At 45.9% G+C, this 14044-nt stretch overlaps 1 protein-coding gene across 2 annotated transcripts in view; it reads left to right on the plus strand.

Moving 5' to 3' along the window:
* The first annotated feature begins 631 nt into the window (after nucleotides 1-631).
* The window catches only part of LOC138945756 (nucleoprotein TPR-like), a 42429-nt gene continuing 29016 nt past the window's right edge, over nucleotides 632-14044 (plus strand). Inside the window, exons 1-12 of one of the 2 annotated variants that reach the window (XM_070317257.1) lie at nucleotides 632-744; nucleotides 1485-3267; nucleotides 5773-5909; nucleotides 6376-6615; nucleotides 7639-7744; nucleotides 8131-8227; nucleotides 8774-8951; nucleotides 9525-9560; nucleotides 11541-11621; nucleotides 12049-12165; nucleotides 13293-13391; nucleotides 13643-13798. In XM_070317257.1, the coding sequence (XP_070173358.1) occupies nucleotides 1500-3267; nucleotides 5773-5909; nucleotides 6376-6615; nucleotides 7639-7744; nucleotides 8131-8227; nucleotides 8774-8951; nucleotides 9525-9560; nucleotides 11541-11621; nucleotides 12049-12165; nucleotides 13293-13391; nucleotides 13643-13798 (3015 nt within the window). In that variant the 5' untranslated portion in view covers nucleotides 632-744; nucleotides 1485-1499. The remainder of the gene's footprint in view (nucleotides 745-1484; nucleotides 3268-5772; nucleotides 5910-6375; nucleotides 6616-7638; nucleotides 7745-8130; nucleotides 8228-8773; nucleotides 8952-9524; nucleotides 9561-11540; nucleotides 11622-12048; nucleotides 12166-13292; nucleotides 13392-13642; nucleotides 13799-14044) is intronic. The other variant, XM_070317258.1, reaches the window with a different exon arrangement.

Consider the following 14044-nt stretch of genomic DNA (forward strand, 5'->3'; position numbering starts at 1 on the left):
AAATTAGCAGAATAAACTGACCAACAGAACCAAGAAAAATTGAAGCTGGCAGCTGCACACACAAGCATTGATACTCAGTGATAGAAATAAGTGTATTCCAGGCTGGCTTCACATGTAGCATAATTACTATGGTCAAACCCGCTTCACACTTCAACCAGACTGACCCGGCCAGTCCTCGGAGCCAATCCTTTTCCCGAAGTAATGACTTTAAAAAATACAAGAAAAAATATATAATTACTGTAAGTCCTTTTTCTTCATATATTCGTCACACACTTTATGTATTTTTTCTTCTTCTCCTTCGTCTAATTCTTCTTTGTTTGTCATGTGCTCATTGTTGTTCTTCTTCGGGTATTTCGGGCTTATTATGCCACGCCCCTTTATGTGCAGGGCTATTCCTAAAGCGGTTATTCTCAAATGGTTATACGGTCATCGGTCCCATTTCCAAGTAAGAATAATCTGTGTATAGTTAATGTAATTGTTCATACTTCTTTATAGATTTATAGACAACTGATTTTTCTTTTAACTTGGTTTGAAAACAAAGAAAAAACTTGTTAGCTCACTAGCTGGTAGAAACGATCAAAGTCGGCTCATATTTACTGTTAGCTTTTTTTGTGTAAAACGGAAGTTTGAAGTGCGCAAGGTCGGGAGAATTTATTCCCGATCAAAATAAAATCTTGCCGTTGTTGCTGCTATGCACTGTGTATGTCAAATGTGCTTTAGATCAACGTCTTCTGTCACTGCGAGGTAGGTCTTTGATTTATTCTGATATCATGCTTGGACAGTTTTGAGAATTCTAAAGCACCCTGTGTTCACATTTGATTGACGAAACCAGGCTTGCTGAAACAAGCGTCTTCTTGTTTGTGCTTGTCTTCCAGCGCTGCAAAGAATGTGATATCGCTTGCCAGCGAAGAGAACCATTCACGGATTCAGTACTGACAGAGATAAAGATCGCTGTAGCAAAATAAAATTAAAGTTCATACGTTTTTAAGAAGGAAGTTTTGTCACAAAAATAATATGTCATTTCTCAAGGTATGCTGAAGAATGTGGGGTTGGTTTTCAGGTATGGTTTTACTTTCACCCTTTCTTCTTCCTCTTCTTCTTTTTCTTCTTCTTCCTCTGGCCTGTAATATCTGCCATCATCTTTTTGATTGTTCTGTTGTGTGACTGGGGTGGAGGTGGAGGTTCTGACCATGCTGTGGAAATGGTATCGCGGTGAACATACGCAGACCATCAAAGGCTGCATACACTTCGGAAGTAGACAATGAGACACATTACAAACCTCCTTAATTTTATGTGTGTTTCTGGGCACATAGACGTGCACAGAAGAAAAAAACCCATTTGTATGAGCAGTTTTGCTCAGAGGGAAAGCACTCCACTACTTAAAAATTATGATGCTGACAACTATAGGTTGAAGGAATGTCAGTGTTATTTAATTAGCACCAGATCTGTGCAGTTACAATCAATTTGCATTGTTTTATTTTCAGAGATAGCAGCACAGCATGGCGACGGCTGCAAATGGAGACGGAACCTCAGAGTCGGCGCACATGGCCGACCTTGCCATCGACCTTGCCGATCAGCTGATCAGCGCCTTTCAACAAGTGGCCGATGGTGCAGGGGACGGGGAAGGGGATGAGGCTGGCGATGATGGCACCTTATACTCTGACAATGGTGCCGGCGATGAGGAAACTGATGCCAAAGACGGCAACGATGAATGGCAGGAGCTAGCAGAGGATGACAATTTCTCGGATGGTGATGGTTATGACAACGGCGTGAAGGGAGAGGGCGTTGGGGAAGAAAACCCTGCGTCCTGGGTTAGCCCCCTTGGAAGTCATGATTACTTGCCGGAAAGTGAAACGGCGGATACGTACAACGATGTCAATAACACGGACATTGAGTTCACCCCAGCAAGGGTGCTGAATTTTGATGACTCGGATGGCGATGACTTGTCAGCAGTGGACCAGCGTTTTATTCCCCGGGGTGTCTTCGTACAGTCAGACTTTCTGGTAGATCGACCTGAGCTCCGTGGCTCTGAAGCCGTGGATTACTTCTCCAGTCCAGTCAGGATGAATATGATGCAGGGCGACCACTCTCAGAACGTCAGGATCATTGAAGGTCATGATGACCTTGAGCTGGATCGAGGGGCAGGATACATGTCGCTCACCATGCGCAACAACTTTCTGCAGACGCAGATCGTACAGCTGCCGCCCCTGACTGCTGAAGATCTCAATGCATCAGCCAACCTGTACGACAGTTTGGAGAGGGAGGAGGAGGAGCTGTACCCAGAGGATGAAGACGATCACAAAGTTGAGGAGGATGACATTGGGAGAGATTTCATTGGTGGGGAAGATGGCAGTGACCCCAGAGACGTCCACCCACTGTACCCCGACGGCCATTTGTCGGAGGATGACACCTCAGCTCCCGGCTCCATGCATGATGGTCAGTACCAGCCCAGAGCTCTGGATCGCGGAGATCAAGGCAACGGGGGTGCCTATGATGAAGTTGCTGCAGCTGAAGCAAATTCCCCATCCAGAAGTAGACCCGCGCAGAATGCAGCCAGCCCTCTTTCTTCCCACAGCAGGGAGGAAGAGCAGCCAGTACAGACAGACTCAAGTGAGGCCCAGACCTCCGCAGGTCAGGAAGTGCAAAACAAGGCTCCTGCCCTTGTCGTCACTTTGCCCAACCCATCCCCCACTGGGTCAAACCTAACCCTGGGCGCTGAGTCTCAAGTTGACCCAGAACAGACTCGGCAGCTGTCGGCTCGGCCCAAACAGCCGACGGAAAAGCCGCAGCTGCGAGGAGGACCGGCTGGCAGCAACGGGGGTGGGGCAAGGAACCCTGGGAATAATCCAAGTCAGCGTCTCAACTCAATCCTGGCAGACCAAAGGGCGGTGGCTGCCGGGGTCAGCATGAGAGGGGGTCGTAGTCGCGTGGGTGTGGGGTCAGTCCGACAAGTAGCAAGCGGGTCACAAAGCCAGCGACCCGCAGTGCAAGGAGCGGCTGTTGCCGGTATCAGTAGTGGGGGTGATGGAGACGGGGCCGTTGCCAACAACAGCGGCTTTCTGGCGCAAGGTCAAGGCCTCGGCAATCCTGGCGGCATGTTGTCGTCAAGGACGTCTTCCCAAGGCTCCATTCATTCCGCTGCAAGCAACAACAGCAACAGTAGAGTGAGCGGAGTGGGCAAGGAATCCAACAGCAATCGCAACAACCTGGCCCGTACGGGTCGGCCGTTTCCTGCTAGTGCTAGACCCACTGGACTGTCTGCTGCAGGTAGGTCAAAGTCGGCTCGATCATTATTGTATTGTTTTCTCTCTCTCATTCCGACTTTATTCATCTCTTTTATTGTAGGGCCGTAAAGCCAATCTAATGAATGTGGGTTTGTGTACCTATTGTTCTCTCTCATTGGGACTTTTTCTTCTGTTTTTCAAGTCTCATTTTGTCTTTGTCTCTCTCTCAGTCTCTGTCTCTATTTGTCTCTCTCTCTCCCTCTTTTTAAATCCATAAAAGTATAGAATACATACTTCTTTTAATTTGATCTTTGGAAATGGTATCAGTCAGTAATTTGAAGTTGAATTTGCCTTCTCATAATTTTTACGATGTTTGGAAATAACTCGGGTTTTTATGGGTTGTGAAAGAGTAAATGCCAGTGATGTTCCGAGGCGTCGGTCATCGGTCAAAGACCGATTTAGGTTGTAAAATGACCGATTGCAAACACCTCTGTCCCGTCAAATGTCCGATCCGATCGCGAAGTCAGCGGTCATTGTCGTCTAGAGCGGTCACTGCAAGAAGAATCTGTACAAACTGAAGTATCAAACCCCGTTAAAACGAATTCGAATCGGGGCCTACTTGAACTTCAATTTTCACTCTCGGTCGAACAATAACACAAGGGACGCAACTCTCGACCGAACAATATTACAAGAGCCACAACTCTCGCTACTTTTGACAGCGACACTTTACTTCCGCCGCCACATTTCTGCAAAGATGCCGCCGAAGAAAAAGGTTTGCGTGGGAAAAGGGCAGACACTTTTGAGTGGCTTTGTTAAAAAAAAGGACGACACGGACAGTCAAGTTGCAGGGCCTTCGGCCCCGTCGGAGACTGAAGCCTCAGAAGGTGAGCCAATAGATCTACAACCTCAGGAAGAGACGCAAGAAACGAAAGTAGGGGCGACCAGAAAGTTTGTGCAGAGCTGGTTTTCACGTGTGACATTCTGAAGTGTGTGAAAGATCACTTGTCACTTGTGACATTAATTCTGAAGCATAGTGTGTGTGTGTGTGTGTGTGTGTGTGTGTGTGTGTGTGTGTGTGTGTGTGTGTCAGTGTGTGTGTGAAAGATCACTTATGACATTCTGAAGCATGTGTCTGTGTGTGTGAAAGTAACCCTACTGAACACTGTTGCATTTAAAATATTAAAATAAATTTGGAACTGTTCAGTTTTTGAGTCACTTGAGAAAAAGTGACTATGTAATCGGTCAGTGTTAGTCTGTCCGGCCGGCCGTCCGTCCGGCCGTCCGTCCGGCCGTCCGTAGACACCACCTTAACGTTGGACTTTTCTCGGAAACTATCAAAGCGATCGGGCTCATATTTTGTTTAGTCGTGACCTCCAATGACCTCTACACTTTAACGATGGTTTCGTTGACCTTTGACCTTTTTCAAGGTCACAGGTCAGCGTCAAAGGAAAAATTAGACATTTTATATCTTTTCTCGGAAACTATCAAAGCGATCGGGCTCATATTTTGTTTAGTCGTGACCTCCAATGACCTCTACACTTTAACGATGGTTTCGTTGACCTTTGACCTTTTTCAAGGTCACAGGTCAGCGTCAAAGGAAAAATTACACATTTTATATCTTTGACAAAGTTCATCGGATGTGATTGAAACTTTGTAGGATTATTCTTTACATCAAAGTATTTACATCTGTAGCCTTTTACAAACGTTATCAGAAAAACAAGGGAGATAACTAGCCTTTTCTGTTCGGCAACACACAACTTAACGTTGGGCTTTTCTCGGAAACTATAAAAGTGACCGGGCTCAAATTTTATGTGAACGTGACTCATTGTGTTGTGAATAGCAATTTCTTCCTGTCCATCTGATGCCTCATATAATATTCAGAACTGCGAAAGTGACTCGATCGAGCGTTTGCTCTTCTTGTTATTTGCCTTTATTCATATATTCTCAGTCATCTAAAAAGGTTAGGTGCCATGATTGGTTCGCTTGATCTGAATGTCCTATTGTGTTTTTGTAGTCAGGACATGATGTCCTATTAGTTTTTTGATTCAGGACATTTTGTCCTGTTGCCCTCCAGTCCTAGGAACATCACTGAAATGCTGTTGCTTTTATTGAGGCAAACTTTCCAACATGGAATAACAGGCCAGTCACTAGCGAGGGGTGTGTCTGAAACATGTGGACAAGGAGCACATGTGGAAAGTTTGCCTCACTAACAGCAAGAGTATTCTCTCTTTCACATTCACAACCCATACAAACCTGACAGTTATTTCCGGAATTCGTCTATTGATCCATTAATTATATTTATTTCTCGTCTGCCGATTGGTCAGACGGTAACCACCTGAGATGCAGTGCGTGTGAACCTAGCTAGTTGGTGCCCAGCCGATGCCAGAGCCAGATACGTGTGTGTGTACTCTGTGAAGGAACTATTTAGATTGCTAATCTTCCTTATTCATCACAGGGAGTGATACCCCCCCCTCCCCGCAACAAGTACGATAAAACCTTATATCTCATGCAATAGGTAATGTTTCATCATAGCTTCAACCTTTTTCAGCCGGTTCAAGAGTGATGCCTCCTCCTCCTGCTCCTCAACCACAGTCCCAGCGCCAGCAACAGCAGCAACCGCTACCACCCACAGGCATGCAACCCCCCGCTCGCGCACCTCGACAGCCCCCCGCCTCCAAACAGCAGGTGGGACAATCATCCGGATTCATCCTATTTGTAGAGGGATTCCTCCTTTTGCACCTCCCTTGCTACAGTCAAAGTTGGAACCCCCTTTTAACCTAAAACCTCCAAACATCTGAGAACATCACGTCTTGAAAAAGGCTTTGTTTGAAAATGGAGGTATATTTATAGAGGTTATGAGCAGAAAATCTAAAAAGAAGGGGTCTTAAACAGGGGGAACAGGTTGTTGGGGGGGGGGGGGGGGGGGGGGGGTGGCGACTTAAATGAGGGGTTCCGCAATATACATTTTTGAAATGTTCAGTAGACAAAATATACTGATTTTGAAGACATAAGTAACACTTTAGTAAATGAATGGCATGTAATTCGGGGCTAAGAAAGACTGAGCAAATGTTCCAACTTTTGCCCAACTTTAGATTAGAAAAACCTTATTTTCTCGTCATTGACCGCTTTGCATTTTTACGCATGTCTGAAGCAGACGACAGGAGTGAGCAAAGTGAGGGCAGACAGCAGAGCAGCTCAGCTGCAGCATCAACACAAACAGTTGCAGCAGGAGCAGCAACAGCTGCAGCAGAAACAGCGATTGCTCCAGCAGCAGCAGCAGCAGAGCCAGCTGGGCGGGATGGAGTCACCGGACGGTGATCACTTGGTGCATCACCAGCCTGACGCCGTGGTGACTCAGGTGGGACACATGCAGCAAGACACTCGGCAACAGGTAACGGCAACATTCCATTTCCTGCTGTGTTCTTCCCAGACTCAGAGAAAATTACAGTGGAACCCCTTTTTTCAATCTCCTAAAATCTGAGAAAATCAGATCTTAAAAGGAGGGAGTCTTAAAATGGAGGTAAATTTACAGAGGCTATGAACAGAACAGAAAATCTGAAGACAAAGCTGAGGTCTTTAAAAGGAGGGAGGGAGCGTTAATTTGGGGGGTCTTCTTCTTCTTCTTCTTCGTTCATGGGCTTAGACTCCCACGTACACTCGTGTTTTTGCACGAGTGGAATTTTACGTGTATGACCGTTTTTACCCCGCCATTTAGGCAGCCATACGCCGCTTTCCGAGGAAGCATGCTGGGTATTTTCGTGTTTCTATAACCCACCAAACTCTGACATGGATTGCAGGATCTTTTCCGTGCGCACTTGGTCTTGTGCTTGCGTGTACATACGAAGGGGGATAAGCCACTAGCAGGTCTGCACATAAGTTGACCTGTGAGATCGGAAAAATCTCCACACTTAACCCACCAGGCGGCCGCGGCCGGGATTCGAACCCTCGACCTTCCGATTAAGAGGCCGACGTCTTACCACCCCGCCACAGCGCCCGTCATTTGGGGGGTCTTAAAAGAGGGTTCCACTGTAGGTCAGTTTGGACCTGGAATAAAAATATGTACAGGTATAAGTGCGTTGTCGACAATAACAAAATCATATTGAGGTATTTCAAGCAGTATAATTCAGAGAGAAAAATCTTGACAGTGCTTGGTACTCCATGCAGCTATCAATGTCATTAACCAGAAAGTTTTGTTTGAAAGATTTGATTTTGAGGATTGTCAGGCTTTGTTGTTCTCAAGAAAGCAAGCTTGTTAGAGCTGCACAGCAGAACAAAAACTCTGTGTTGAGTTGTTTAGGCTTGTGAATATTGGTGGTCTTTGCTGTTCATGTGTAGTCTTTTGAATACATGGTTGTGAATGTTGGTAGCCATTTGTGGCAATTAATTCCTACATATGCAATAACTATGTGAGCAGGATCGAGCAGGGGGCCAGGCGGGGGCCTCAGAGGTACAGGGAATGGAGGAGGTGCGGAGCGTTCTGCAGAGTATGCTCAGGCTGCCCAGAGATAACGCTTCCTTTGGTGAGTCTTGATGCTTCTTTTGATGAGTTTTTACACAATTTAATAAAACGTCGGTAGATTGTTCAAAAAAAGGTTTCTAAAGTAAACAAACAACATGTACAACAGACAAATACAGAAAGAATAGAGCTTGAAATATACTGAAAGCGTAGCTTCAATTAATAGCTTTTGGACCGAGAGTTTTGGATACAAATTTGATTGTTCTTTCCAATGGCATGCAAAGCATGTTCCTGACCTTTTTAGCGGTTCCGATATTTTCTTGATTTTAACGCGGGAACCTTTCTTTTGTAAATTTGATTTTGTCAACGTGATTTTTGGTTATCAGCTTATTTTGTGACCAAGTAGAATTGCAGCTTGATGTTTTACGATACATTGTTGATGTTTGACAGCGGAGCAGAGAGGGTTTGACTTTGCAGACTCTGCCAGCGACATGCTGATGGACAGACATCACTTCCACCACGATGCCGAAACCAGCTCTCTGTCTGGGTAAGATAAAGATAGGATTCGGATAAAATAGGATAAGACAAGATAAGGATAGGATAAGAATTTAAGATAGATAATCCTTTATTTAGGGTAGCTGCAATAAGCAGACACTGAGACAGGCAGTTTACGCATGGCTACAGCATTGCTGTCTTGGTGTTCTTTTCATTTGCGAGTTTGTGAGTTTGGACTGTAGCCAAGATTTGAAGTTGATTGGTTTTTGTGTATTTGCTCAAGATCTCTCTTTTATACTTATTTTTGTTAATCTTCAAAGAATAATGTATAACACTCCATCATTTTCTGACTAAAGGTGTAGTTCCTACTTCTAGAAGTATGGTTAACAAATTAACGGGCATAGGTTGGAAAAACAGTAGAAGTTATTCCATTCTGGCTCTGAACAAATTTCCAGGCTGTTTCCATACCCATGTGAACTTATAAATCTGGTAATGTGGTAGTGTACGGTTCTAATGCTCTATTGCCTCATAGAGATAGGGGAATGTTAGCCGTTTTGTTTTCATCAGTTCAACAGTAGTGTTCTATTCCGCATGTCAGGTTTCGCGGCCATGGACAAGAGGAGATGCCCGAAATGTTTGACAGTTTCCCCAGTTTCTCCTACAAGATGTTCTCGGACATGTCCAACATGTCAGCGGTCAGCACCAGTGACCGGTCAATGCAGAGTGAACTGGTCTACCTCCGGGAATGCCTGGAGAAAGAACGCTACAGGAGAAAGGTTGGCAGCTTGTGTAAACAAGAGAGAGAGATGTGTGTGTGTGTGTGTGTGTGTGTGTGTGTGTGTGTGTGTGTGTGTGTGTGTGTGTGTGTGTGTGTGTGTGTGTGTGTGTGTGTGTGTGTGTGTGTGTGTGTTTGTTCACCTTTTTCTGTCTCCATCTGTCTCTGTCTGTATGTCTTTTTCTCTTCCCTTCCCTTGTGTGAGAAAGAGAGAGAGAGAGAGAGAGAGAGAGAGAGAGAGAGAGAGAGAGAGAGAGAGAGAGAGAGAGAGAGAGAGAGAGAGAGAGAGAGAGAGAGAGAGAGAGAGAGAGAGAGAGAGAGAGAGAGAGAGAGAGAGAGAGAGAGAGAGAGAGAGAGAGAGAACACAAAGTGTGTGTGTTCAAGTCTGTCACTTGTCAGTCTGTCTGTCTGTCTGTCTGTCTCTCTCTCTCTCTCTCTCTCTCTCTCTCTCTCTCTCTCTCTCTCTCTCTCTCTCTCTCTCTCTCTGTTCTCTCTGTGTGTCCCTGTCACTCTCTCTGCTTCGTGTTGCCCAGTATCAGAAAACTAACAAAACTCATTGCTTTGTGTGTTTCAGCACTGCGAGCAGCAGATCCAGAGTCTGAATGTAAAGGTAAGGAAATAGATACCAAATTTTACCCACAAGAAATATGTTTAGGCTGTCGAAGGATGCTTCTAGGGTAACAGTTTCCAGGTCTTAATTTGTTGGTCAGTTTTCTTTTGACCCGTAGTCGGCTAATTGAATGGCCATGTAGGAATCAAAGCACGAAGTAAGGTCATTCAGTCATGTTTGATAAAGCAAGAAACTGAAGCAGGAAAGCAAATCAATTGATTGTATGGCTTAGTGTATGAGTAACTGAACATTCACTGGTCTGTCTCATCATATATATTGTTTTATTTGATGCATTGGTCTGACCCCTGACCATCAATTTTATACCAAGCGGACAAAGCAGTACATTTAGACGTATGTGTATTTTCAATTCCTGTCAAACTGACCGTTTGACCTCTGAGACTTGAAACAATAATGGTGATGTGTGATATTTATATACTGTTCAAAAAAAGAAACGCATAGTTGCTACTTGCCAAATTTGTTTTATTTTTCGAAAAAATTAACAGAAAATCCAATATTTAGATTATTTGTTTGAAATTTGGTATGGACACAGTTGAATGCACACACAGTTCATTTGCATCTTTAAATCAATCAGTCAATCAATACGATTGGGTGTCGAGGCTGTCAAGTCAGTAGGGGGTGTGACCGCCTTGAGCAGCAACAACTGCCCGGCACCTTCTGGGCATGGACTGGATCAGATGCCGGATATCTTGCTGTGGGATGGTGTCCCACTCCTCCTGAAGTGCCTGCAATAGATCGCGGTGATTTGCCGGCGCTTCTTCTCGCCTGCGCACACGTCTGTCCAATTCATCCCAGAGGTGTTCTATCGGGTTCATGTCTGGCGACATGGATGGCCAGGGAAGCACCTGGATATGGTGGTCGGTGAGGAACTGGGTGGTGAGTCGTGCTGTGTGCGGGCGAGCGTTGTCCTGCTGGAATATGGCATCCTGGTCAGCCAGAAGAGGAAGGGCGTGTGGGCGCAGAATTTCCTCCACGTATCGCTGGGCAGTTATGCGCCCTTGGACGTGCACCAGGGTGCTCCTTCCAGCGGTATTGATCGCCCCCCACACCATGACGCCTCCACCACCATGAACGGGTGCCTCATCCACACAGTTGGGCGCGTAACGTTCGTTTACTCTCCGGTAGACCCTCCTCCGACCATCATGTCGCTGGAGCAGGAAGTAGGACTCGTCGCTGAACCACACGTGTCTCCAGTGATTCCGGACGGTCCAGCGAAGGTGCTGGTTGCCCCACTGCACTCGGTTCTGGCGATGGCGGCGGGTGAGGACAGCTCCTCTGTGAGGTCTGCGAGCTCTCAAACCAGCTTCATGCAGGCGGTTCCGCACGGTCTGGTCCGATAATCGGTGTGGCCCGGGGAGAGCCTGGACAGAAGATGAGGCCGACAGGAAACGATTCCGGAGGTGGCGGAGCCGTATGAAGCGGTCGTGAGCAGCAGTTGTCGCCCTTGGTCTTCCCGCTCGTGGCAAGTCAGCAACGGAGCCAGTGGCTTGAAACCTGACCCATAGTCTACTGATGGTGCTCTGGGACACGTGGAAGTGCCTGGCGATTGCACTTTGACTTTGGCCTGCTTGTAAACGACCCAATGCAATTTGGCGGTCTTCTCTGCTCAATCGGGCCATCTTTCGTCGCTGAATTGTCGTCTGATTTCTTTGTGGCGAACAATCCGCTTTTATGGGTTTTGGAAGACATGGTGAGAGCTCAATATTCCCCGAGTTTCACGAGATTACACTGAAGCATGACGAGTGGTCATGCCAAATGAGCAATTTTGACATTGTAGCCACTGATAACGCATGCGTCACGTGCAGAGCTCACTTGTGGCAATGGATGAAAGGTCGACGACCAGATAAACATTTTCTGCAGTTTGGTGGATATCCTTGTAGCCATATAACTAAATTATCCAGATATTACAAGCTATGCGTTTATTTTTTTGAACAGTATAATATATCAAATGTGTCGTGACAGTTACTGGAGATACAGCAGCAGCTGGCTGTAGCAGTGTCCACAGACAAACGCAAGGACATCATGATTGACCAGCTAGACAAGGTTTGTGTGTTTTGTGAGTGTGTCCGGGGGGGAGGGGGGGGTGTATGTGTACATGTCTGTTTATCATACTCTTGCATTAGATTAATTTTTTTAGATTTGGTGACGTTTCACACTGAAACTGATGCTTAAAAATAGATTTCAATGTTATTATAGATTCTATGGACAATGAAGTTGTCATGTCTGGTCTGGTTTTGTCCTTTTTCACTACCTTTGAAGAATCAACAAGCAAACAAAGGTTACTTATTGGAATGTTAATTCATTAAACCTTTTTATTCTTGATTTTTGAGTCATCAGCAGTCTATGTGCCTCAGATTTCTTCTTGGCCACTGGTTTGTCCGTACTGTGTGCAGTGTGTGATTTTATCAGTTTTAGTGTTGTGTTTGATTTTATCAGTGTTAATTGTGTTAATTATATTGTGTGTGTGCAGCAACTTGCCAAAGTGGTTGAGGGCTGGAAGAAGAGGGAGACAGAGAAAGACGAGTACCTGGCCATGATGACGAAAGAGAAGTCTCAGATTGAAGAAACCTTGCAGAAACAACAATCTGTGAGTGCTGTTATGACTGAAGGAAGATGAATACTGTGGAACCCCCCCCCCCCCCCCCCCCCCCCCCCCCCCCCCCCGCTCCCCCCCTCCCCCTTTCTTTTCTGAGACTTTCTGTTTATAGCCTCTGTACATTTTTGGAGATTGTAAAAGGGGGTTCCACTGTAATATGCAGGGCTCCCCACGGACGACCCTCCTAGTGCGTCCCGGGACCCCCACTTTCAATGTTTAGAGGGTCCATGGACCCCCACTGCAGCATTTTAGAGGGTCCCAAGGGTCCAAAAGCCGAAAAGTCCCTGTGTACTTAAAAAACATTGTGGTCACGCTTAGTGTACTGTAAAGTGACTTTTTCATTGAAATATTCTAGGTTGACACGACAATCCAACAACAGCTTGATGAATGGAACACACACACACACACACACACACACACACACACACACACACACACACACACATACACGGACCATGGACCCTCTAAAAATTTAAAGTGGGGGTCCCGGGACGCACTAGGAGGGGCGTCCGTGGGGAGCCCTGTACAGTATAAAAACCGTTATGTACCACAGGTTCGCTGACGATTGCAGTCTGGAAATGGTATATATACGGTATGCACGATAGAGGAAATCAAGTCTGTCCCAGGACCCGCTCTTTTAAAGTTTAAAGATACATTCCTAGTACGTGTTTTTGGCTTCTAGTGCGTATAGGACGCAGGAACGCGTACTATGGGGAGCCCTGGTATGCATCTGCATGAACACACATTCAACCCATGTGCAGAATGCTTGTCTCAGAAACAACTCACACAGAAACAACACACACATATAGAAGAACACGCACAGCATTTGAGACAATGCATACACTTAATTCTTTCCTCAGAAACGCAGCATTCAGAAAGCACACATGCGTGCGCTTGCGTACACACATACACACCCATGCAAACGCACACACACACACACACAAATTGGGCATGACTCTCCAGATGATTGACAGCTTGTTGTGTGTATGTCCAGATGATCGACAGCTTGTTGTGTGTATATCCAGATGATTGACAGCTTGTTGTGTGTATATCCAGATGATCGACAGCTTGTTGTGTGTATATCCAGATGATTGACAGCTTGTTGTGTGTATATCCAGATGATTGACAGCTTTGAGAAGGAGCTCTCCAGCACAGTCGAAGAACTGAAACAGGAGAAGGAGAACTCGGCCAGTCTCATCGACAAGATGAAATCGGAGGTATGCGACTACTGTTGAAATGTGTTCTGTGCACAAAAGTGAATGGTTAAACTTGAAGTGATTTCAGCATGCGCAGTTTTGACTTTTAATATCATTGCCCGTTAAAGCAAATTACCCAGGACGTCAGCTGACGACCTACAGGCAGTGAAAGGGTTCAAATAGATGCAAGCCATTTATACTATCAGAACCCTCGCAGTTAGAGTGTTGGTGTGTGGCAAGCTTTGTGACAGCTGGTTTCTGGTGTGTGACAGCTGGAGGAGGCTGCCCATAATCAGCGCCACGCCAAGGAGATGCTGGCCGCAGAGAAGGAGCGGGCAACTCTGATGGAGCAGGAGTGGGACCAGCTGAAAGAGTCGCGGGACTTGGCGGAGAAACGAGCGCAGCAAGCCCAGGATCGTCTGCACCAGGTATTGTTGTCGTCAGGAATATAATGACCCTTGTTTGAAGCAGCCCCCACCATTACCCCCCTGTGACCCGTCTTGAAAGAAAGCAAGATGGTGTGCATAATCATGTTTCATTACCTTTGAAGAGACCTTAACAGAGACTCAACTTTGTGAAACCAAGTGCACAAAACAATCACATTATTTTTGGAGGCAAAGCCAGTTAAACTGCAAAAAACACCCAAAAAACTGCCAAGTGAACACAAAGTAAGA

This window comes from Littorina saxatilis, linkage group LG13 (genome assembly GCF_037325665.1).
Source record: "Littorina saxatilis isolate snail1 linkage group LG13, US_GU_Lsax_2.0, whole genome shotgun sequence".
Classification (NCBI taxonomy): Eukaryota; Metazoa; Mollusca; class Gastropoda; order Littorinimorpha; family Littorinidae; genus Littorina; species Littorina saxatilis.